Raw genomic sequence first — 25,562 nt, 5'->3', positions numbered from 1 at the left:
ACTGGTATACTTGTAAGGTTCATTGTTTGGTTCTTGAGACATAAATGCACCATGCTGTTTCTTCTCTGACTCCTTATAAGTTCCCTTGCACAGTGAAACAGAAGAAATTACATTGGGCAGTAATGAAAGGCAGAAAACTACATAAGTTCTTTGTGTCTTTCTTCACAGAAGAAAGCATGGAAATCATAGAAATATTGTAGGGCTTCAAGATTAAATGATGGGCTTGGAGAAATTGGTGTTAGTTTAAAAAAATACAGTAGTATTATGAAAAGGATAATAAGCTGTTCACATCCCCAGGATCTAAAGATCTGCACCTCAGAGCTGTGATTGAAATATAGTATCTCCAGGTTTGCAGGTAACACAAAAGTAGATGGGTGCGTGATCTTTAAAGATGATTTAGAGGGAGTGGACAAATGTTTGTCAGATGCAGTTTCATGTGGATAATGGAAGGTTATCCACTTTAGTGCTGTCCTTCCTGCTATTGTCAACTTTGGCCAGTTCCCCTCTCATGCCATTGTAATTTCTTTTATTCCACTGAAATACAGACACATTGGAATTTAGTTTCTCTTTCTCAAATTTCAAAGTGAATTCTATCATATTCTATCACTGTTCCCTAAGGGTTCCTTAACCTTAAGCTTTCTTAAGGGGAGGAGAAGATGGTGGTGCGACGCAGCGCGCATGGCCGCTCCGAAATGATATCGTATTTGTTAAGTAGGGGTCGTGCACAATCCTGATTTGATGGACACAGATGTGAGAAGCACGGAGGAACACCTAGAGAAACTTCTGAAATGCCTGCTTCGCTGCCGTTGCTACTGCGCGATCAAGAATCTCCGGAGGGGAAGGCCCCAAATTCTCGGCTTTGCCTATTACCCGTTGCCAGGGCTAGGGTCGAAGCGCTCGGTGGAGATGGTGCTCGGTGTCGGAGGGCTGGTTGGAGGCTCGAAGTTTTCGGACGGACTCAAGAGTTGGCTGTGGTCTGGTGCTTCCAGGGTGCTGCATCAGCAAGTTTGCAGCGCTGGAGGATAATGGCAGGGAGAGTTCTTTTTCTTCCTTCTACCGTCTGCGTGAGATGATGGGACTTTCGAGAGACTTTGAGACTTTTTTTTACTGTGCCCATGATCTGTTCTTTATCAAATTACGGTATTGCTTTGCACTGTTGTAACTATATATAATTATGTGGTTTTTGTCAGTTTTCAGTCTTGATTTGTCTTGTGTTTCTGTGATATCATACTGGAGGAACATTGTATCATTTCTTAATGCATGCATTACTAAATGACAATAAAAGAGGACTGCGTGTCCTCATAATCTAATCTTATCACCTCCAGATCATTGCACAACACCCAATCCAGCACAGCTGATCCCCTAGTGGACTCAATAACAAGCTGTTCTAAAAGGCCATCCCTTAGATATTCTACAAATTCTCTCTCAAGATCCAGTACTGGCCTGGTTTTCCCAATCTACTCATGTTAAAATCCCCAACGATTATCATGGCATTGCCTTTCTGACACACCTTTTCTATCTCCTGCTGTAACTTGTAATTGTTACGTGTCCACAGTTTTGTTTTACTGGGAGTTCACAGTTTCGTTTCTGTGAGCGTTACCATATGATATATGCTGACGGTATAAAAGAAATGTGGACAGTGCTGAAAAGGAGTCGAAGGAAAGAGAGAAAAGACTGCACTTCGAGCTATCAGGGAACAGCTCACAATCGAGAAGGGTAAAGCCTAATGCTTACCTATACCCAAAGGATTGGGTTAATCAGTGGCACACTGTGCATTGTGGAGTCGTTTCTGTCCTTCGTATGATCCATGGGTGTGGATTTCGTGACAGTCACTTTGTGAAATCGCTCTTCGTGAACTTCAGAACAGTATTCCTCGGCTGGGATCTTCGGTAACTCTTTCTTCGTTTGCTAGCTGTGGAATCTTTGGAATTCGTTGTGATCACCTCGTCGCTGCATTGTGAATCCACAAGTCTCTCCTCTCACCTATTTCGTGAATTACTGGGACTCACTGAACTGCCACATAAAGACTGTGCTTGAGTAAGATTTGTTAAGAACGGGTTCTAAGGTTGACTAAGGGAGCTATAGACGCGTAACACTGTTTACTTCTGTTTAAGAAAGTAGTTTATTTAATTTTCTATATTTTTGAGTAGATGTAAATATAGTGGTTTTAATATTAAAACACAACTCAATTTGTCATCTCTTGCCGCTAGTACATTACAAAATCGTGACAGTAATCCAGATCTTGGCTGCTGTTTGGAGGCCTGTATACAACTACATTAGAGTCCTTCTACCTTTGCCATTTCTTAACTCAACCCAGAGAGACTCTACACCTTCTGATCCTGTGTCATCCCTTTTTAATGATTTAATATTATTTCTTATACATGGCCACACCACCCCTTCTGCCTACTAACCTATATTTCCAATATTGGACGTTCAGCTCCCAACAGCAGCCATCCATTAGCCAAATTTCAAAAACAACAGGAATTCTGCAGATGCTGGAAATTCAAGCAACACACATCAAAGTTGCTGGTGAATGCAGCAGGCCAGGCAGCATCTGTAGGAAGAGGTGCAGTCGACGTTTCAGGCCGAGACCCTTCGTCAGGACTAACTGAAGGAAGAGTGAGTAAGGGATTTGAAAGTTGGAGGGGGAGGGGGAGATCCAAAATGATAGGAGAAGACAGGAGGGGGAGGGATGGAGCCAAGAGCTGGACAGGTGATTGGCAAAAGGGGATACGAGAGGATCATGGGACAGGAGGTCCGGGAAGAAAGACAAGGGGGGGGGGACCCAGAGGATGGGCAAGAGGTATATTCAGAGGGAGAAAAAAGAGAGAGAGAAAGAATGTGTGCATAAAAATAAGTAACAGATGGGATACGAGGGGGAGGTGGGGCCTTAGCGGAAGTTAGAGAAGCCGATGTTCATGCCATCAGGTTGGAGGCTACCCAGACGGAATATAAGGTGTTGTTCCTCCAACCTGAGTGTGGCTTCATCTTTACAGTAGAGGAGGCCGTGGATGGACATGTCAGAATGGGAATGGGATGTGGAATTAAAATGTGTGGCCACTGGGAGATCCTGCTTTCTCTGGCGGACAGAGCGTAGATGTTCAGCAAAGCGGTCTCACAGTCTGCGTCGGGTCTCGCCAATATATAAAGGCCACATCGGGAGCACCAGATGCAGTATATCACCCCAGTCGACTCACAGGTGAAGTGTTGCCTCACCTGGAAGGACTGTTTGGGGCCCTGAATGGTGGTAAGGGAGGAAGTGTAAGGGCATGTGTAGCACTTGTTCCACTTACACGGATAAGTGCCAGGAGGGAGATCAGTGGGGAGGGATGGGGGGGACGAATGGACAAGGGAGTTGTGTAGGGAGCGATCCCTGCGGAATGCAGAGAGAGGGGGGAGGGAAAGATGTGCTTAGTGGTGGGATCCCGTTGGAGGTGGCGGAAGTTACGGAGAATAATATGTTGGACCCGGAGGCTGGTGGGGTGGTAGGTGAGGACCAGGGGAACCCTATTCCTAGTGGGGTGGTGAGAGGGTGGAGTGAGAGCAGATGTGCGTGAAATGGGGGAGATGCGTTTAAGAGCAGAGTTGATCGTGGAGGAAGAGAAGCCCCTTTCTTTAAAAAAGGAAGACGTCTCCCTCGTCCTAGAATGAAAAGCCTCATCCTGAGAGCAGATGCGGCGGAGACGGAGGAATTGCGAGAAGGGGATGGCGTTTTTGCAAGAGACAGGGTGAGAAGAGGAATAGTCCAGATAGCTGTGAGAGTCAGTAGGCTTATAGTAGACATCAGTGGATAAGCTGTCTCCAGAAACAGAGACAGAAAGATCTAGAAAGGGGAGGGAGGTGTCGGAAATGGACCAGGTAAACTTGAGGGCAGGGTGAAAGTTGGAGGCAAAGTTAATAAAGTCAACGAGTTCTGCATGCGTGCAGGAAGCAGCGCCAATGCAGTCGTCGATGTAGCGAAGGAAAAGTGGGGGACAGATACCAGAATAGGCACGGAACATAGATTGTTCCACAAACCCAACAAAAAGGCAGGCATAGCTAGGACCCATACGGGTGCCCGTAGCTACACCTTTAGTTTGGAAGAAGTGGGAGGAGCCAAAGGAGAAATTATTAAGAGTAAGGACTAATTCCGCTAGACGGAGCAGAGTGGTGGTAGAGGGGAACTGATTAGGTCTGGAATCCAAAAAGAAGTGTAGAGCTTTAAGACCTTCCTGATGGGGGATGGAAGTATATAAGGACTGGACATCCATGGTGAAAATAAAGCGGTGGGAGCCAGGGAACTTAAAATCATCAAAAAGTTTAAGAGCGTGAGAAGTGTCACGAACATAAGTTGGAAGGGATTGAACCCGAAGGGGACCAATATCCTGGCGGGAAGGTTTAATAGAGCTGTTAGGGAGGGTTTAAACTAATTTGGCAGGGGATTGGGAACCGGAATGATAGAGCGGAGGAAGGGCAAAACAGAGATAAACCTAAGACAGTGAGCAGTAAAGATGTTAGGAAAGACAGGCAGGTGATGGGGCAAATTTGCAGCCATTGGGATGAGTTGCAGTGAAATCAGAGCGAAAAGTACCAAATATTGGTCTTAAGGTGTTATACTTAAATGCACGCAGCATAAGGAATAAGGTGGATGATATTGCCGTACAGCTACAGATTGGCAGGTACAATATTGTGGCCATCACTGAGACGTGGCTAAAGGATGCATGTCTCTTGGAGTTGAACGTCCAAGGATACACAGTATATTGGAAGGATAGGAAGGTAGGCAGAGGGGGAGATGTGGCTTTATTGATAAGAAATTAGATCATTAGAAAGAGGTGATATAGATTTGGAAGGTACAGAATCTTTATGGGTTGAGCTAAGAAATCGCAGGGGTAAAAGGACCCTGATGACAGTTATTTATAGGCCTCCAAACAGCTGCAGGGATGTGGACTACAAATTACAACTGGAGATAGAAAAGGCTTGTCAGAAGGGCAATGTTATAATTGTGGGGGATTTTATCATGCGAGTGGATTGGGAAAATCAGGTCGGCACTGGATCTCAAGGGAGAGAATTTGTAGAATGTCTGTGAGATGGCTTTTTAGAACAGCTTGTTGTGGAGCCCACTAGGGGATCGGCTGTACTGGATTGGGTTTTGTGTAATGAACCGGAGGTGATTAGAGAGATTGAGGTGAAGGAACCCTTTGGAGGCAGTGATCATAACATGATTGAGTTCACTGTGAAATTTGAAAAAGAGAAGCCGAAATCTGATGTGTGGGTATTTCAGTGGAGTAAAGGAAATTACAGTGGCATGAGAGAGGAACTGGCCAGAGTTGACTGGAAAGGGACACTGGCGGGAAAGACGGCAGAGCAGCAGTGGCTGGAGTTTATGCGAGAAGTGAGGAAGGTGCAAGACAGGTGTATTCCAAAAAAGAAGAAATTTTCAAATGGAAAAAGGATGCAACCGTGGCTGACAAGAGAAGTCAAAGCCAAGGTTAAAGCAAAGGAGAGGGCATACAAGGAAGCAAAAATTAGTGGGAAGACAGAGGATTGGGAAGTTTTTAAAAGCTTACAAAAGGAAACTAAGAAGGTCATTAAGAGCAAAAAGATGAACTATGAAAGGAAGCTAGCAAATAATATCAAAGAGGATACTAAAACCTCTTTCAAGTATATGAAGAGTAAAAGACAGGTGAGAGTAGATATAGGACTGATAGAAAATGATGCTGGAGAAATTGTAATGGGAGATGAGGAGATGGCGGAGGAACTGAATGAGTATTTTGCATCAGTCTTCACTGAGGAAGACAGCAGTATACCAGACACTCAAGGGTTGCAGGGAAGAGAAGTGTGCGCAGTCACAATTACGACAGAGAAAGTACTCGGGAAGCCGAATAGTCTAAAGGTAGATAAATCTCCTGGACCAGATGGAATGCACTCTCGTGTTCTGAAGGAAGTAGCTGTGGAGATTGCGGAGGCATTAGTGATGATCTTTCAAAAGTCGATGGATTCTGGCATGGTTCTGGAGGACTGGAATATTGCAAATGTCACTCTGCTATTGAAGAAGGGGACAAGGAAGCAAAAAGCAAATTATGGACCTGTTAGCTTGACATCGGTGGTTGGGAAGTTGTTGGAGTTGATTGTCAAGGATGAAGTTACAGAGTACCTGGAGGCATATGACAAGATAGGCAGAACTCAGCATGGATTCCTTAAAGGAAAATCCTGCCTGACAAACCTATTACAATTTTTTGAGGAAATTACAAGTAAGCTAGACAAGGGAGATGTAGTGGATGTTGTATATTTGGATTTTCAGAAGGCCTTTGACAAGGTGCCACACATGAGGCTACTTAACAAGGTAAGAGCCCATGGAATTACGGGGAAGTTACATTCTTGGATAGAGCGTTGGCTGATTGGCAGGAAACAGAGTGGGAATAAAGGGATCTTATTCTGGTTGGCTGCCGGTTACCAGTGGAATTACACAGGGATCAGTGTTGGGGCTGCTTTTTACATTATACATCAACGATTTGGATTATGGAATAGATGGCTTTGTGGCTAAGTTTGCTGACGATACGAAGATAGGTAGAGGGGCTGGTAGTGCTGAGGAAACAGAGTCTGCAGAGAGACTTGGATAGATTGGAAGAATGGGCAAAGAAGTGGCAAATGAAATACAATGTTGGAAAGTGTATGGTTATGTACTTCGGCAGAAGAAATAAACGGGCAGACTATTATTTAAATGGGGAGAGAATTCAAAGTTCTGAGATGCAACGGGACTTGGGAGTCCTCGTACAGGTTAACCTCCAGGTTGAGTCAGTGGTGAAGAAGGCGAATGCAATGTTGGCATTCATTTCTAGAGGAATAGAGTATAGGAGCAGGGATGTGATGTTGAGGCTGTATAAGGCGCTGGTGAGACCTCACTTGGAGTACTGTGGGCAGTTTTGGTCTCCTTATTTAAGAAAGGATGTGCTGACGTTGGAGAGGGTATGGAGAAGATTCATTAGAATGACTCTGGGAATGAGAGGGTAAACATATGAGGAACGTTTTTCTGCTCTTGGACTGTATTCCTTGGAGTTGAGGAGAATGAGGTGGAGACCTCATAGAAACACTTCAAATGTTGAAAGGCATGTAAAGAGTGGATGTGGCAAAGTTGTTTCCCATGATGGGAGAGTCTAGTACAAGAGGGCATGACTTAAGGATTGAAGGGCGCCCGTTCAGAACAGAAATGCAAAGAAATTTTTTAGCCAGAGGATGGTGAATCTATGGAATTTGTTGCCATGGGTGGCAGTGGAGGCTATGTCATTGGGTGTATTTAAGGCAGAGATTGATAGGTATTTGAGTAGTCAGGGCATCAAAGGCTATGGTGAGAAGGCGGGGGAGTGGGACTAAATGGGAGAATGCATCAGCTGATGATAAAATGGCGGAGCAGACTCAATAGGCCAACTTCTGCTCCTTTGTCTTATGGTCTTAAAACTGATTAAAGTGGCATGATTAAAAAATAGATCTAAATAATTAGCATTATCAATTATTCTGAAGAGCGTATCAAAATTAATGAGAAAAATGACAGTAATAAGAAAATAAGGCCAATAAAGAGTGACACTTTTCCAGGAATAGACTCTGGCCCAGTGTTTTAAAGGAAGATGAAGATAACTGCTTGTTTCACAAACAAAAAAAATTGTGGAAATGATGCCTCAGAGTTAGGAGAGGGAAATCAGGGAATTATAAAACTGCATCCTCTGTCAAGAAATTACTGTCAATGATTAAGAATACTCGGAATCAAAGAGTCTGCATGTATTTGTGATGGGTAGATTATGTATGATGAACATTCTTAACTTATTTTGTGAAGAGCTGATTAAAGTAAAAGAGATCAAAAAAACACTTCAATCATTGTTGATTGAAGCACAATTGTTATCACTAAAGAGGCAGTGATGAGCAATCTAATGTGCCTAAAGATAGACAAATCCCCCTGGACCTGATGAGGTGCATCACAGGGTACTGAAAAGAAGGGCAGACGTTATAGTGGACACATTTCTAATAATTTACCAAAATTCTCTGCATTCTCGGCAGGTCCTGGTGGTTTGGAAGACAACAAATGTCATATCACTATTGTAAAAAAGATGCAAGGAAAAGAAGGGTAACTATAGACCAGTTAGCTTAATATCTGTAGTCATAAAAAAAAAGTCCCGCTTGGTGGCGCAATAATATCAGCGCTGGACTCCGGAGCGAAGGTTCCCGAGTTTGAATCCAAGTTGGGTTGAGCGTCGAGCTAGCAACTCGGCCTCGTAAAAACAAGAATAGCTTGCTACGGAAACACTGTCAAAAGACGGTGCCCCGATAACTCCACTGCCGAGTTAAGGGCTACTCTTCTTCTTCTACTCATTAAAAAATGTTTGAGCTGTCATTAATTATGAAGTAACGAGATATCTGAATAGAAGTGGTTTCATCAAGCAGACAGTGTGCATTCATGAAAGACGGGTCCTATTTGACAAACTTACTGAAGTTGTTAGGGGATATAATGAGTACAATGGATAGAGGGGAAGATGTGAATATTATATACCTGGCTTTCTAGAAGGCATTTGATAAGGTGCTGCATAAAAGACTTGTCCATAAGAAAAGGATTGAACGATTGAAAGGCTTGTCGTATGAAGAGTGTTTGATGGCTCTGGGCCTGTATTCACTAGAATTGTGACCTCATTGAAACCTATTGAATGATGAAAGGCCTTGAGAGAGTGGACGTTGAGAGGATGTTTCCTATGATGGGAGAGTCTAAGACCAGAGAACACAGCCTCAGAATAGAGGGGTGTCCTTTTAGAACAGAGATGAGGAAGAATTTCTTTAGCCAGAGATTGGTGAATCTGTGGAATTCTTTGCTTCAGGCAGCTATAGCAGCCAAATCTTTATGTATATTTAAGGCAGAGATTGATAGATTCTTGTTTGGTCATGGCATGAAGGGATATGGGGAGAGGACAGGAGATTGGAGCTGGGAGGAAAAGCGGATCAACTATGATGAAATAGTGGAGTGGACTCAATGGGCTACTACTACGTCGACTCAGGCCAAGTGGGCCAGCGTCGGGCACGATAACGGACTGTCCACTTCTCCCTCTCCCTCATCAGTGCGTTCAGTTCATCTACATTAGCCGCGCTGCTGTCTTCTAGGAGCGTGTTGACCATAGTCTTGGGAGGGCGCCCAGGGTTCATCCTCCGGTGCTTGGGCTCCCATATGATAACTCGGCTGGCAGGTAGCTCGGGGTGGCATAGACAGTGCCCCACTAGTTGCAGTCTTCTTGCCTCGATTTTAGTGGAGAGCATCGGTAGGTTGTTAATAGAGCTCAACGTTCATCATGTGCTGTTGCCAACTCACATCAAGAGCCATCCGGAGCATTCGTGTATAGCGACCATCTAGAGACTTCACATCGTCTTGGTGAGTGTCCACATCTCACATCCGTACGTGAGAATGGACTCTATGACTGCTATGAAAATCTTCTTTTTAAGTCCCCTGGTCAGGTTGGACTTCCAGATTGCCTTCATGTCGTTCATAGCCCTCCACACCAGTGCCTTCCTTATCCTAGTGTCCTTCTCCAAACTCATCATTCTTGACCCGAGGTACTTGTAGTCAAAGACTTTCTTAATGGTATCATTCTCTACAGTCTTGAGAGTACCTTCGTCGCAGTTAAACGCCATGTACTCTGTCTTTTTAGCGTTCAGGTGAAGTCCAACTTTATTGCATTCTATTTCCACTTTTGTCAGTAGCTGCTGTGCTTCCTCCATCTGGTCAGAGAGCAGGACTATGTCATCTGCAAAATCGAGATCTGTGAGTGTAACTGATCTAACCCTTTTGGTTTGCCCTGGTTTTATGGTAAAACCAAGCTTGTCATGATGTTTGGTAGCTTGACGCAGAGCGTAATCAAAGATGATTATAAAGATGTAGGGTGCCAGAGTGTCTCCTTGCAGCACACCAGCTAGGAGCTCGAACACTGCTGTTTCTCCATCTGGTGATACAACTTTCGCCATGGTTTTGGTATAGCTGGACTCTCTTGCTCTCAGTAGTTGGTCTGACACTCCATAAGCTTTCAGGATCTTCATTATTTTACTTCAGTGAATGGAGTCAAAAGCTTTGCAAAAATTGATGTAAGTAAGCACGGCTGGTAGGTTGTTCTTCTTGACTTCCTCGATGATCCTACGGAGAGCAAGTATTTGCATTACTGTTGTGCGCTTCTGCCGAAAACTATTCTGATTAAATCTTAGCTTAGGGTCAATGACGGTGCGAATCCTGTTCAAGATCATCCGATTGTATAACTTTGCTAAGATGCAGGTCAAGCTGATACTGTTGCCCCTGGGACAAGAGGTGCAGGTAGACCTAAAGCCCGACTTGGAGTCTACACCTAGTACGAGGACTCTGCCGAAGTGCGGGGCAACGGAAGAGCCCACCACGAAAGAGCCTGGGCCAGGCCCAGCCCTGGAAAGGGATGCTGATTCGAATGAGTGGTACTTGCTACCGTTCGCTAACTTCCTCGTGATGGAGGAAGAAACTCCAGGCCCTTCTCCCACTGCGTCAGGTGAGGTGAGGGGGGCTATTGGTGGGCAATAGGGAGTGCAGCAGGACTTGGGAGGAGAGAAAGTGGGCCCGAACCCAAGACGGGGGCTCGGAATTGCAGAGGGTTTGAGGGACAGATGGCAGGAGGTTTCACCAGGTAGCCCCAAAGTGTCTCCTGTAGTGTCTGAGACGGAGGACTCAGAAGAGGGGGTACGGAGGTCTCAGGATTAGGAACCTCCCCTCCCCCGGAGAGGTTGGCCTGTGTGGCGCCTGGGGAGCAGGGTGTGATCTCTGCTGTTTTAGGGAGTTAAGTCACTGCTTTCTGCACTTGGATTGGGCTCTGTGTTTTGCAGGAAAGGGTGGCGAATTATCTGAATGTCATGAGGGCATGACTAAATTCAGTGGGGGAAGAATGTAGGGTTCTCAGTAATATTAACTGTAATGGTAACTGTTAACTGCTAATAATAAAATGGCTTCTCTGTAGTGCTATAATGAAATGACTTCTCTGTAACTGATGAGGTAATGTTCTTTGTAGCTGAAATGTTTGGGTCATAGTTATAGATAATGGGGAACTAACCAATGGAAGTCATGTTATTCTCTCTGTTTGTGTGAGAACCTTGGTGAGTGCGCGGGAGATCGGCGAGGAGAGGCAAAGAGGAGGGACGTGCAGGACGCGCGCTGGTAGACCACCGTGGTTGGTCCCAGTTCGAGGGTCGTGGGGTTCAGCGGAAATCGAATGGTGGATTGAGGACATTGCGTGGGCTCCAACATTGTGCAAGAACTCTATAATCCCCATTTTTGGCGCCTTTTTATTTTATATTTTTGTTTATCTACTAACCCCATAGTCACAGTAAAATTTATAAAGTGCAATCATTTAAACATACATTGTGTACTGCCTGATATTTTACGTTGTGGGTTGTACCGGAGTACATTTCACAGCATCTACGCAAACATGAGACGCAGTTTGGCGGGCTGACGGTGGTTTCCCCTAGACAAACGTGGGTTGGTAGAGCTGAGTGTTACATAAGATACAAGGTTGTGTATCATGGAAGCTTTCTCACAAAAGATGGTGGAAATAGTCTAAGACAGCAAGCTATATAATAACCAAGAAGTTGAAAAGTTCCTGGAGATAGACAGGATTGTAGCATTGAGATTACAATCAAATCAATTGTTGTCTTTTTATATAGTGGAGAGAGCTCAGAAGAGAGTGGGCCTATTGTAATTATATTTTAATATTTTTATTATGATGGGAATTTAGAAGTTAAGATAATGGGAATGAAGAAGTTAAAAATATTTAAGATAAAATATTAGAGTTAACATTGTAAATCCTTGTACCTGTCAGGTTACATTTTAGATTTTTAAAAAAACTGAAAGCAAAGCATGAGGATTTGTTGGTTTTAGTCTTTGGATTTTACCACTGACCCTATGGATTAAAAGGCAATCAAGAAATCATTAGTCTGAAATAGAATTTAGGTTTTTCTTTGCTACTCGAGGACAAAAAAGTCAGACCCATTACAGTTTCTTAATAAGGTCGTCATTTTTGGCAGTAGAGACAGGACCAAGTTTAACGGGAAACCACTAGATTATCAGAAGATCAAAAATATACATTTGTGCAACTGAGTTATACAAACTTTCTGAAATAAAAAAAAGATGGAAGCACTCAGCAGAAGCTATGTATGAGAAAAGAGATAAGGTTTTAAGTCAACCCACACAAAATGCTGGAGGAACTCAGCAGGGCAGGCAGCATCTAGGAAAAGAGTACAGTCGATGTTTCGGGCTGAAGCTCTTCAGCAGGATGGTTTTAGATCAGGGAAAGAAATTTTTAAAAAGTTTGAAGCTAACATGTATATCCTGATTAATAATACTCTATTTTCTGGACAAATGGCAGACATATGGATCAGTAATTGGTTGTCTGTGACTTGCTATCTTTAAAATTGATTTGGATGAGATCTTTAAGTTTAATGCAATTTTAGGTAAGTAGTATATCTTATAGATGGGGAAATAAAGGATGCAGAATTATTAAAAGGTGTGACAGTGTAGATGCTGAGATGTTTTTTTTCTCTGGAACTGGAATAAGAAACAGTGCCAGAAGGAAAGAGTCTGTCATCTAGTAATGAAATGATCAGAAATTTCAAAACTTTTTACCCCACAGAGCAATGGTTTAGTCACTCAATATACCTAATCTTGAGATTCATATATCTTTTGAACTATGATGTCTATAGACTGACAAAATAGAGGTGATTTAAAATCTAAGCTGTGATCACAATGAAACAAGATCAGGGAAATTTTTGGCATGCTCTGTTCCTACTGAATATTTTTGAATTTTAGTGCGAAAATTGAGAATGCTGACAACATTTGGACAAAGGGATGAAATTTCAAGGTAGCTTTGATAATAAACACAATTGAAACGGCTTGTAAGAATTAGCTAAATTTCAGTAACTTGCCATTTGATTATTTGGAAATATATGGTTTGACATTCAGCTCATTACAGCATTACCTTTAAACTCACTGGCTCAGCTGAAAAAATTATACTACTGCGAGGCATTTTTAAGATAAAAATGAATGTAAAGTAAAGGTACACTGAGATATTCTGTGGAATAACATCCAATACTTAATAGAATCTTCCAGTACAGTACTATCAAAGTCCTGGACATACTGGATTAACAGAATTTTATTGTAGATGAGAGTGTAGTTGAATCGTAATGATGATTCTTTCACAGAATCAAGGCCAGATTTATTGTCTGATCTTTAGTTACCCCTTCCAGCCCATTTGAGTGAATAATTAACAATCACCCGTGGGTTTGGAATTATTCCCAAAAGCCTCTAATGAATGACCGAAAGGATCTCACTGGCCAAGGTAGACTTTTATGACTATCCATATTACTAACTCGGCTGCCATGGTAGATCCGAATTTGTCTCTAGATTATTAGTCCAGGTTTCTGATGCTAGGCTAGTAACTTAAACATTGGTCTATCCGAACTGAAAGAAAAAATGGGAAATTCTTAAGTCACCCACCGTCACTGGAGAGAGGAAGAAATTTTCATGTTGCTGATCTGTCATTCAAATCTCACCAGTCATTGTATGTACTGTGACGGGGTCCTGAATTGCCCCTATGAGCTGTGCTTTTGGAAAGGGAGAGAGAGAGAGAGAGAGGTGTCCAACACAGACACCTTGTTAAAAGAGAGAGAAAGAAGGAGAGAGAGGAGTGAAGACTGCTTTGAGATGGTGTTATGGTTTTTCGGCAGCATGTTTACACTTTTGCAAGGACACTAGCCCCTTCCGAGTTCTTACAAAGAGAGAAGGGAGGAGCTGCTTGATGGACAGCTGGTGTTCAGCACGGTGAGATAAATAGAAGGTTAGCTGTTAGACCTACAGACACATGGTTTTGGACACTGAATGAGCTTTGTTGTGCCCACAGAAAAGGTGGGTTTTGGAGGATCAATCAGTGGCTCTTGCAGTGTGAAAAAGGTGTGACTGGTGGGGAGTTATTCGTGTGGCCAACCCTCACCTGGGTTGATAATTCCACCACAGAAGAATGGTCCCCTTTGTTGTGGTCACAGTCAATGACTTCTAAAGGATTTCGGAGGACAACGGGAAGATCGACAGTGTCAGCTCACCTGAAGACTCAAATCTCTCTCCCCCTCTCCCCCTCACTACTCAACTCAATACCACAAACTGAACTTTATTCATCATTGTAAGACTATCCATTTACCCCTAGACTTGAAGCTTGGTTTTCATATATTTCCACACTTATATATAATCATTGCTAACCTGTTTGATATATCTGCATTTATATTACTGTATTGTGTAGTTACTAATAAATACCATTAGTCAATAGCAATACTAGACTCCAAAATGTTTTCCATTTCTGCTGGTTCTTTAACCCGTCACGGGGTATGTGGCAGTACATTTTGATATTGGAAAATTATTGTAAGTATTTATGTAATGTTAACATAAATTAGATTGCACCAATCCAGAAGCCTGAACTGAAAATACTGTATGAATTAAAATCCCATGTAGTTGTGGAATTTAAGTTCAATCAAGTAAGGTATTACAGAGGATTCTTAGGGACAGAACTTGTGTACATTTGGAAAAACTTGTCCCAATTAGGCACAATCAACATGACTTTCTGTGGGGCAGGCAGTGCCTTACAAACTTGAGTATTTTGAGGAGGTAACAAAAATTATTGTTGAGCTTAAGGCAGTGCATGTGGACTTTAAAGCATTGGACATGATTCTTCATGGTGGACAGATTCAGAAAATTCAGCTGTGTGACATTCACAGTGACTTGGTAGGTTGGATTCAGAATAGGCTTCCTCATAGTATACAGAGAGTAGGGAGGGGTGGCTGCTATTTTGGCTCATAGTCTATGACCAGTGGATCAGGATCACTGTGATATTTTGAGTTTGAGAAGGAGGTCACTAAACAAACCGTTATCCATTATGGACAATCTGGCAGATCCTCTCCATGACCTACTAAATAAGCAGCAGAGCACCTTTTCAAACAGATTCATTCAGCTCCACTGTCACGAGGATCATTACAGAAAATCTTTCCTACCAAGTGCAACAAGCATATGCAACAATTCATATCTGTGCAACAAGAGAACACACATCATAGTACAATAGTCTCTGTTTTATTATTTTGTACATTATTGCACATTGGTACATTAGTATATTGTATATTATTATGCTGTATTATTATTATTATTAGTTAAATCTGCACACTGCTGAGTGTGTTTTTAAATGTTGTTGCTGTATCAAAAGAATTGCCCAGTCAGGGTCAATAAAGTTGGAGAAATGTCAAATGATTTTTTTAAAATCTGGGCAAGTGTGAGATGTTGAACTTTGGGACGGCAAATATAAGGGAATCTAGACGGTCACTGATGTCCAGAGGGATCTTGGGGTCCAAGTCTATACAGTACCTCTATAAAAATGAATATGCATGTACACATATGGTGGTAAAGAAGGTGTATAGTATGTTTGCTTTCACTAATTAGAACATTCATATAAGAGGTCATGTAGGTTTATAAAACTTCGGTTAGGCCACACTTGAAATATTGTGTGCCACTTTGGTTGCCCCAGGCTTTGGAGAGGTACAGAAGAGGCTTACCAAGATGCTGCCTGGATTAGAGGGTGTGAGCTATAAGAAGAGTTTGAACAAACTTGGGTAGTTTTCTCTGGAGTGTCAGAAGCTGAGGGGACTCCTGATAGACAGTTAAAATGATGAGAGTCATGGTCAGAATCTTTTTCTAGGCTAGAAATGTCAAATACTAGAGGAAACATTTAAGTTGAGAGGGGAAGAATTTAAAGGAGATATGCAAAGACCAGTTTGTTTTTACACAGAGGGGTAAGTGCTTAGAGCTGCTAAAGTAGTGATGGAAGCAGATATGATAGTGGCCTTTTAAGGCTTTTAGATATGCTCATATGCAGAGAGATATGGATCATGTGTAGGCTGAAGAAATTTAGCTTCATTTGGCATTGTGTTCAGCACAGACATTTGTGACCTGAAGGCACTGTTCTTGTGCTCTACTATTGTATGTTCTAACATGGAGTGGAAATCAGATATCTTTAATGGGAATCAAAAAACTCCAGTTTCTTCCCACATTCCAAAGACATACTAGCTATTAGGTCAATTAGTCATATGAGTGTAATTGGGCAGCACCAGCTTGTAGGGCTGGAAGGACCTTTAACCCTGCTGTATCGCTAAATAAAATAAAATATATAAATAAAGTGTAGGTTGCCCAGTTCTTGACAAGACAAATTCCTATTTGGTCAAGATTCTTCAATCCTGTCGTATTGAGTTGCCAGTGGTGGTGTACAATTAAATAACAAACTTGAGGTGGTGCCTTCATAATCATTGCCACCCCCATTGGCTGGGTCCAGCAGCTGAGTCCAAGAAACAGTGCTGCAGTATAGGTAGCCGTGTTCAACTGGATATCCCAAATGCCTGATGGCACCATCACAGGTGCTATGTGATATCAAGAAATTGCTCATTTAACCAATTATTGCAAAGGCTCTGGGCACTAACAGCATTCTGCTGCAATGTTGAAACCTTGTTCTCCAAAGATAGTTGTGCTACATGATATTCCAGTGCAGCTCTAGTGGAGAATTGTGCAGTTATGTCTTGTTTACATGCAGCAGCCAAATTAATCCAAGTTACTACTTCAGTCTCAATAATTAGCTAAGTGATAGTCGATGCCATTGACAATGCTGTCAAGGGGCACTTAACACTAAGATGTCACTGATGAAAATTTAAAATAAAATATTGGAAGTGTTGGAAACCTGAAATAAGAGCAGAAAATTTAAGAAACACTTGTCAGGATATGAAAGAAAAACTACTTTAGTATTTAAGGTTAAAGACCCTTCATTGAAAATGAGAGAGGGAATAAATCAATAGTTTTAAGTCACAGTTGAAGGAGGATGTTGGATAGAACAAAGGGAATATTTCCTATCCAGTTGATGCCGTGGTTACAATGTGGAAGAGCGGCAATGAAGTCATCCAATACATTAATGAGTGCAGTTAGAAAGAGTGTACCACAGATGCCCGTAGAATGCAGAACAATAGGAAATACTCAGGTCAGCAAATACTAATGGAGGAAAACTGAACTAATGTTATCAAGGTATTTCTTGCAAAGGAACTGGACAGTTCTAACATAGAGTAAGCTAGTTCAGTGATTAGAAGTCAATATTGAGTCCAAATGGCTGCAATGTAGCCAGACAGAAGATTAAGTGCTGTTCCACAACTTACAGCAGTGCAGGAGGCTACATACAGGTCAGAGAAAATGGAATTTGGGATTAAAGTGGCAGGTAACAAGAAGTTCAGAATTATCCTTGCAGACTAAATGCATACATTGAAGTACATACTTGCAGTTTCCACCAATTTTTCCACTTTCGGTTTAATTCCACTAACAGGCTATCTTAGCTTCTTCCCTTTCAGCGTTTGATGAGGCCATTTCCTTTTTGACACCCTGGTTATCATCTCCACCAAACAATCCCCTTCTTGTGCATCTTCTGCAGTTCTTGTCCAGCCACATGAGATGTAACACGTCATTCTACTTCCAAACATTTGAGGTCCAAGTAATTCTTGTAGTTGAAGAAGCAATTCACTTGTACTTCCAGTGTAGTGCACTGTTAAAGTGTTCACAGTGTTGCCTCCTTTAGATATGAGAAACCAAACACAGATTCTGCATCATCTTCATATGGTTTTACTCTTCTGTCTCACTTTCACACTGACATATCCAAATGTGGTATCCTGCACTGTTTCAACAAGAAACAACATAAGCTTGAAGAACTTCTACCTGGGCATATTACAGCCTTCTGGACTCCATATTGAATTTCACATCTTCAAGTTTACTCTCTGTGTCAAAGCTGCTCTGTTCTGGTGCAGGCCAACCATCTTAACATATTAGTGCTGTCAGATTTTCTATCCATGACCTGCTGTGCAGTTCCTGTGGTTCTGCATTTAACAATTCCAGTATTCCTTTGTTTGTGATCTATCCTTCTGCTCTCACTTCATAACTTTTATAGAAAATGAAGAGCACAAAGTTTCTTGCTATATACATAATGGACAGTCTAACTTGGGGCCGCAACACCTCATTAGTCAAGAAGGCATAGCAGCGTCTGCACTTTCTGCGGAGATTGAGGTGTGTATGGTTTCCAGCCCCCAATCTTAGCAACATTCTACAGGAGCACCATCAAGAGAGTCCTATCTGGCTGCCTCATTGTGTGGTACAGAAACTACAAGGGATCAGACCGCATTGACTTTACAGGGGATAATAAAAACTGCCAAGAGGATCACCAAAGTCTCCCTCCCTGCTAGTTGTTACATCCACCAGGAGCATTGTTTACCCAAACATTGTTGAGCATCCTTATCACCCATCCCACAACCTTTTTGATTCGCTGCCATCAGGAAGGGGGTACGGGACCATAAGGATTATGAATGCCGTACTGTGCAATAGCTTCTTCCCCACAGACCAAAACTAATGAATACCCTACCACCACCAAGGTCTCATCACTAAGGTAGCAAGTTGTTTACTGTACTGTTTATACGTACTACACACTTAACATAAAATATAATTTTGAATTATATTTTATTAACTTAATTGTAGTAATATTTTGTCTATATGCTGTGTGTGATATATTTATTGTGGGTGCACTGTGTTCCGGAGAAGCATTATTTGGTTGTTTATATTTACAGTCAGATGACAATAAAGCTGAACATTTGTTCTTTCTATCATTTTGTTTTTCTAACAGACCTCATTACCCTGTCACCAGATGATTTTGTTTATTCTTTATTTCCACAGCAACCATGCCCCTGCCCTATTAGAGATCCTTTCGTTCTATCTATCCCTCCATCACTCTCTGCAACTTGATGTAATTAGTTATTTCTCTTGTATAAAGTAAGGGGAGCCAATGATGGAATTAAGGAGCATATATAACAGATGCATTTAAATGTTCAACCATTACCTCTTTTGTTTCGCCTGACTCTTCTGTATGCCTTTAAAAATATTTTAATTATTTTAGGATTTATTTTTAAGATCTGGTTAGATCCAACTTTAATGATCTTGGTTCTGAATTTACCATTGATCAATCACAGTTTTTAATTATTATTCTCCAGGTATTAATTAGCATCATAGGCAATTTTGCAGCTTGGCAGCAGTGATAGTATATGCATACAGTTTCAACACTTGTATGGAAGAATATGTTCTCTTGATTCACTGCAAGGGTATTTTAAAAGCTCACTTTTCTCAACATCTTGATGCCAGTTTTAATTCACACCACTAAAATTTCAGGGGTATTTGTCAATTTATAGTATTAACTGAAATAAATTTTTAAGAAGCTTTTGTAGTTGTTGGGAAAAATCTTAAAGAAATGTGAGATGTTTGCATCTGTGTAAACTCTGTGCATTTTCCAAGAATTAGTATGTCCTCAATCCTTTGCTACTGTGTAATCAGGCTCTGTGCACTGTCATACTTTTTTTTGAATATGAAAACACTACGCATAACGAGATAGTATGTTAGAAAAGTTCTTCCTAAACAGTGTGCTAACTTATGAATGCATACAGGTTTTAATTTCATAATGAAAGCATAGGATAAACAGTTCACATGTTTTTCTTGTAGGCTATTAAAGATTTTTATCTGGAATGGAAAACACTGAAAGTAAAGGAACAAGAAGAGGCAGAGACCCAAGCTCAGTTTGAAGCTATGCAGAGTAAGAAACATCTGTACTGTGTAAATAGTGTTGTTTTTGTCACTGGAGAGAGAGACCAGTCACCCAATAATGAACAAGTATTGTAGAAGACTTGACCTTTCTTCTTAGCAGAACAGTATTTTACCATAGCCTGTGGGCTGAGTGAGCCATTCATCAAGTATTACCAAAGTATTTCAGAAGCCTCATTATTGTGTCTGTCAGACAAATTTGCTGTGTAAATCCATTTTATAGCAAGATCTGTTTTAAGATGATTGTCTTTATTCAGATTGTAGAATAAAGGCTCCTTTGCATTTTCTAATATTTCATCTTTAATACTGAGAACATTCACACTTAAATAAATAATTTGGACCTAAGAAATAAGAGATGTGGCTTAAGTGCCTGTGCAGTCATTCAGTAAGATCAGAACTAATCTGATTTTGTCATTAACTTCATTTTTCTATCCGCACCTTGTAACCTTTGACTCCTTTACAATCTCAGCAACAGCCCTAAATATATTCAGTGATTCCTCCACAGCTCTACTGGAGTAAATAACTGAAACGGATTCATTATCCATTGAACAAATTCCCCATCTCCTTATTTCTGCCTTAATAGGCGACCCCCTTCATCCAAAGTGAAGGGAAGCATTCTCTTAAACTCCTATCTTGTCAAGTTCCCGCAATCTGATTTTTCAATAAGATCATAGAGCTCTCTTCTAAACTCCTGTGAGTATGGGTTCAATCTGCTCACCCTTTTCTCTTTAGGAATTTAGAATCATGAAGTTCCAGTCCTCTGAATTATTCACTTATGAGAACATTTTTGAAGGGTCTTGTTAGTTTTCTGATTAATGTGTTTAAAAGACAGCCTGAAGGCTTGAACATGATGGGATTTGAATACTGTGTCAGACAGTGAACATGGGATATTAAATTTGTAAAATGCTATCTATGAGTATCATATTTTATGGTAACAATGCATTTGTTTCAATCTGCATTACTTTATTGTGAAGGATTATGAAAGAAATAGCAACAATACTGATTTTCTGAACTCCCTTATCAATGTCCTTTATGTCTGCAGAAGAAATTTCAGTATAGGTTAATTCTTCAGTCAATTAATATTAATTAATGTGCAGTACAGTGCTGAATTAATTGAGTTTCCTGAATGTATGAATCAGAACTGGAGAATTTCCTGAACTCTTCTACAGTTAACAGGACTTTTACTACTTTATTCTCAGTATGACTACTTTCAAGCACTGTCCCAAATGAGAAATAATGCTGTAAGATAAATAAAATTGTTAATATACCCCTAGCATCTTGAAATAAATGGGAGATGCTATACATCTCATAGCTGTTTGTTGTTTTCTTAATGTGGTGGATCATAGTTGGGAAGCACAGTTAATGGTGGTATTAACATCTTTTTGAGAGGGTAAATGCAGATCTTCTGGATTGGCATGGAGCTGTGTTATTCTGCCTGTTTTTCATGACCTAATTGCTAATCTGTCTGCATGTCTATCTGCTTTAAAACGGAGACTGTGTGCACTGTCCTCTAGGGACAGAAGTAGTACAGTGGTCGGGAATTCGAGGCAATTTGCAAATTGAGGGAATGCAACATGGGGTCTCATTAAAGCAATGTGTTGCAGCAGAAGACAAGAGGTGTGAATAGATAATCTGCTGATTCTAAATATTATCCTACTGGGTGAATCTTTGCACAGACATTGTGAGCTATGATGTTATGTCTGCAGTTTTCTGAGATTTGCTGGCAGTTATCCATTTCTTTGTTGAGAGGAAATTTAAAAATGAGAAGGCCCCTTTATCTGAGAGCAATTCACATTTTCTCTATATTGCAGCTTTTGAAATTGTGCTTTATTACTAAAGATAAAACACCACTTCATAGGTATGTTGTGTTGTCATCTAAGTATATGTGCAAACTTGAATTTTTGTCAGTTTAAACAATGCAAAAAAGCTTCTCTATTGATCTTTCAACAGAATATTTTTTAAGCTGAAAAGCCATTTTATACCTTGCAGAAGAAAAAAGGCCAAAAGTAAAGAAACCAAAATCTGAGTTCCCAGTGTATACAGCCACTAATTCTGGAGGTATTGCCTATGTACCATTACATGAGGAAGCTTCTACTATTGAGGAGATTGAGGAGCAAATGGCTGACTGGCTGGATAGCAGACCCAGAGCGCAGAAAAAGGTAAGCCATTATAGAAAAATATATGTATTTAAGATATATTGTTGAGAAATAACTAGCTTTAGAATTATTGCAAACTAAGTGACGTGTTGCTGAAATTTAAAATATTAGAAAAACACTGCAGGCACATGACTCTTGTACCTGTATTTTGTCAAGGTACTTGGATTTCTCCAATTCACTTTTAACTAATATTTATACATGTTGCATGATTGTTATGCAAGATAACTGATGGTATCAATGCAAATGTTAAAAATAGTGTATTTGATGGTATACAAATACACTACTTTTAACATTTGCATTGATGAATTATTTTAGTTGAACATTATGGTATTGATATCAATAACTTTTACTGCCTGTCAAGCTTCACATTTTTAAATGTTACATAATACAAAACATCAAAGAAGAAACTAGTTAATGTTAGCTTTATTTCCAGATAAATAGATAAATTCAATTCTTTCATGAAAACTTGCAGAAGTTATAACTTGAAGAATTATATTCACCTATCATCTTCTAGCTTGTCTTCCTTTCCTCCCCCCACCACCTTTTTATTCTGGTGTCTTCCCTCTTCCTTTACAGTCCTGAAGGAGGGTCTCGACTTGAAACTTCCTTTGACTGTTTATTCATTTTCATAGATCCTGCCTGACTTGAGTTCTTCGAGCATTTTGTGTATGTTGCTTTGGATTTCCAGCATCTGTAGAATTTCTTGTGTTTCTGACAACCAAGTCCAGCTCCTGGCCTTCACGTGTGGCTTAGCTACTAAGCCCAGCAGAGCTGTTTCTACTGACAGGAGAAGTGGCAAAGGCAGGTTATGGCACCTTAAAACCAGGCGCTTTGAGCAGATTGGGTTCATCAGCAGTGGTTGGCAGCTCATCTAGAAGAAGGAAAACTCTGATCTCAAACCTCCACTGCCTTGCAGCTATACCCACTCATATGGAAGGCTTTGGGAGTAAACCCTGAGGGAAAAATCCGTAGCTGGAATCCCTAAAGCAGTCCTACATTGATTTCAACATTGACTGGCATTCCATGATGCACCTGGTGCTAAACTGTATTGGTCTCTGCTGTTCCTTTGGGTTTTATCAGCTGTGTTGAGAGGGAGAGCCTGCTGCATAGACAACAGCTTGCACCCCTTGTCATACTGCCCTGCAGATCATGTAGACACCTGGGACGCAAAATCCATGGTTGACCCTGACCAGCGGAAGACTTGAGCAATGTGAGCATGATTGTTTTAAGCCAGTATGTTTCCTTCTGATTGATCATCATACTCAGATATTCAAATTCTGTAATGTATTGTAGCATAAAACAACATATTGGGTTAAAAACTGCCTGCTTTACCTTAAGTCGCCATGTCAATGTAGCGTCATCGAATACAGGTCCACAATCCCTATCGGAAATCCTTGGGGCCAGTTGCATTTCGGAATTCAGAATTTTTCGGATTTCAGAATCTCTCCTTATTGGTTCAGGGACCACCCCCCCCCCCACCCCCACCCCGACCCCGTGGCTACCAAAACACACGTATGCTCAAGTCCCTTATTTAACCTGTCTCAGTGCGGTGGACTTTAGGACCCAGCAGAACTCCGGACCTACGCACATCCTCCTGTATGCTTTAAATCATCTTCAGATTACTTATAATACCTAATACAATGTAAATGATATGTAAATAGTTGTTATACTCTATTGTTTAGGGAATAATGACAAGAAAAAATATTCAATAAAACATAAAAAAATACAGCTTCAAACAAACCGAATCAAACACATGGTAAATGACTTATTGGAATAAATGTAGAATGTCACTGTCACTATAAAACTTCAGTAACTTGTCTTTCTGTTTACTTAAATCATATACAGTGGTAGTTCCGACACCATATTCTTCAGTAAGACACCGCACAGACACACCGTGATCAAGCTTCTACAATAACTCCACTTACTGCGTTATTGATAATGATAGATGCTTCCTTCTCTTTTTCTCATTGTTACCCATAGGGATATCTGCAGCTCTTTTTGACATTTTCACAGTGAAATTAAACACAAAGTCAACAGTAAACACAAAATATCAGCGAACAGCAAATGCACGTGTAGCCAGTACGAGCGCTGAGCCACAACTGACCTCTGGCAGCCTCTTTTAGTGCTGCCACGTCACATCTGAGCAACGTCAGCTGTTGGCAAAAAAAACTGGTTTTCGGAGTTTTTTGGATTTTAGCATTTCAGATAAGGGATTGTGAACCTGTAGTAAGAGGATAGTCATTGGATCAACCAGATACATGAATGAGTGATGCAACTAGTTCATTTCCTTTGCCCTTTCCTAAAAACTCTGCAAAATATTTTTAAGTCTTCTGTAATTGTTAATAAAATTACTTTATAACATCAACTACCAGTCTGTTCTCCATGGTGGCCTTATTGACAAAAGTAAGGATAATCAAGTTCAGAAGCATGCAAGGATTTTATACAAAATAAAATGTTGTAGTATGTTTTAAGGGCACCTCAGATGACTCTACATTCTGTCTTTTGATATTGGTGCATGTAAAATATTGCTAGCATTAAAAGTTGGGTACCTCCATAGTTTAGTATCTCAGCACATGTATCTACCAAAAGTATAATGATATATAACTGCATTTAAAATTCTGATCATTTAGAATGCTTTGCACTGAAATGTTTGATTGAAGTGCACCAGATTTATTTTGTAAAACATGTCGACAGTTTCAAAGAGATGGAGAGCAAGTAAGTTAAGAATCCTAAAGAAGATTGGTCAAAGCAAATCTGGTATCCTTAAGCATGGGGTAGTACCACCATAATATGGTGAAAACTTTCAGACTGGAGGCATGTGACTGTGGTGCTTCCCAGGTCTTGGTGCTATGTCAGTACGATATGTCATCTATTTCAGTGATTTAGATGAGCGTATACAAGACATGATTAGTAACTTTATAGATGACACTAAAATAAAGGAAAAGTAAAGTAAATTTATTATCAAAGTACATGTACATCACCATATTCAACTCTGAGATTCATTTTCTTGTGGGCATACTGAATAAATCCATAATCGAATAATAAACATAATAGAATTGATGAAAGACTGCACCAACTTGGGCATTGAACCAATGTGCAAAGGACAATTAACTACGGAAATACAAAAAAGAAAGACATAATAATAAATAAACAATAAATATCGAGAACATGAGATGAGTCCTTGAAAGTGAGTCCATAGTTGTGGAAACATTTCAATGATGTGTGTCATTAACATTGAAGATGGTTATCAGGATTTACAGAGCGATCTTGATCAGCTGAGTTGAGGCCAAGGAATGACAAGTGAGTTTAATCTGGATACGTGTGAAGTGTTGCATTTTAGGAATACAAATAATGCTAAGACTTGCTCAGTGAAGGATCCAGAGGAGCTTTGTAAAACAGAGGGACCAATGAATAAGTTCATTGTTCCCTGAAAGTGACAGGATGATGATGATTTTTGACACGTTAGCCTTCATCAGTAGGACACGAGTCTAAAAGTTGGATGTTATGTTACAGTTGTATGAGTTATTGGTGAGGCCACATTTAGAGTATTTATGAAGAACAGTGCATGTTCCAAGCCTTTTCCAGTAATACTTCCAAAATCCTCCTCTGCCACATTGACAACTGCATTGTTGCTGCTTCATGCACCCATGCTGAATTTGTCAATTTCATCAGCTTTGCCTGTAATTTCCACTCTG

At 40.7% G+C, this 25,562-nt stretch overlaps 1 protein-coding gene across 2 annotated transcripts in view; it reads left to right on the top strand.

Annotated features, from left to right (window-relative positions):
- dnajc1 (DnaJ (Hsp40) homolog, subfamily C, member 1) overlaps positions 1–25,562 on the top strand; it is a 172,153-nt gene that overhangs the window by 79,803 nt on the left and 66,788 nt on the right. For both annotated transcript variants that reach the window (XM_072253819.1, XM_072253818.1), the window contains 2 exons: positions 19,613–19,703; positions 21,701–21,870. In XM_072253819.1, coding sequence (XP_072109920.1) covers positions 19,613–19,703; positions 21,701–21,870 — 261 coding nt within the window. The remainder of the gene's footprint in view (positions 1–19,612; positions 19,704–21,700; positions 21,871–25,562) is intronic.

This window comes from Mobula birostris, chromosome 3 (assembly GCF_030028105.1).
Source record: "Mobula birostris isolate sMobBir1 chromosome 3, sMobBir1.hap1, whole genome shotgun sequence".
NCBI lineage: Eukaryota > Metazoa > Chordata > Chondrichthyes > Myliobatiformes > Myliobatidae > Mobula > Mobula birostris.
This window is presented reverse-complemented; position numbering and strand designations above follow the sequence as displayed.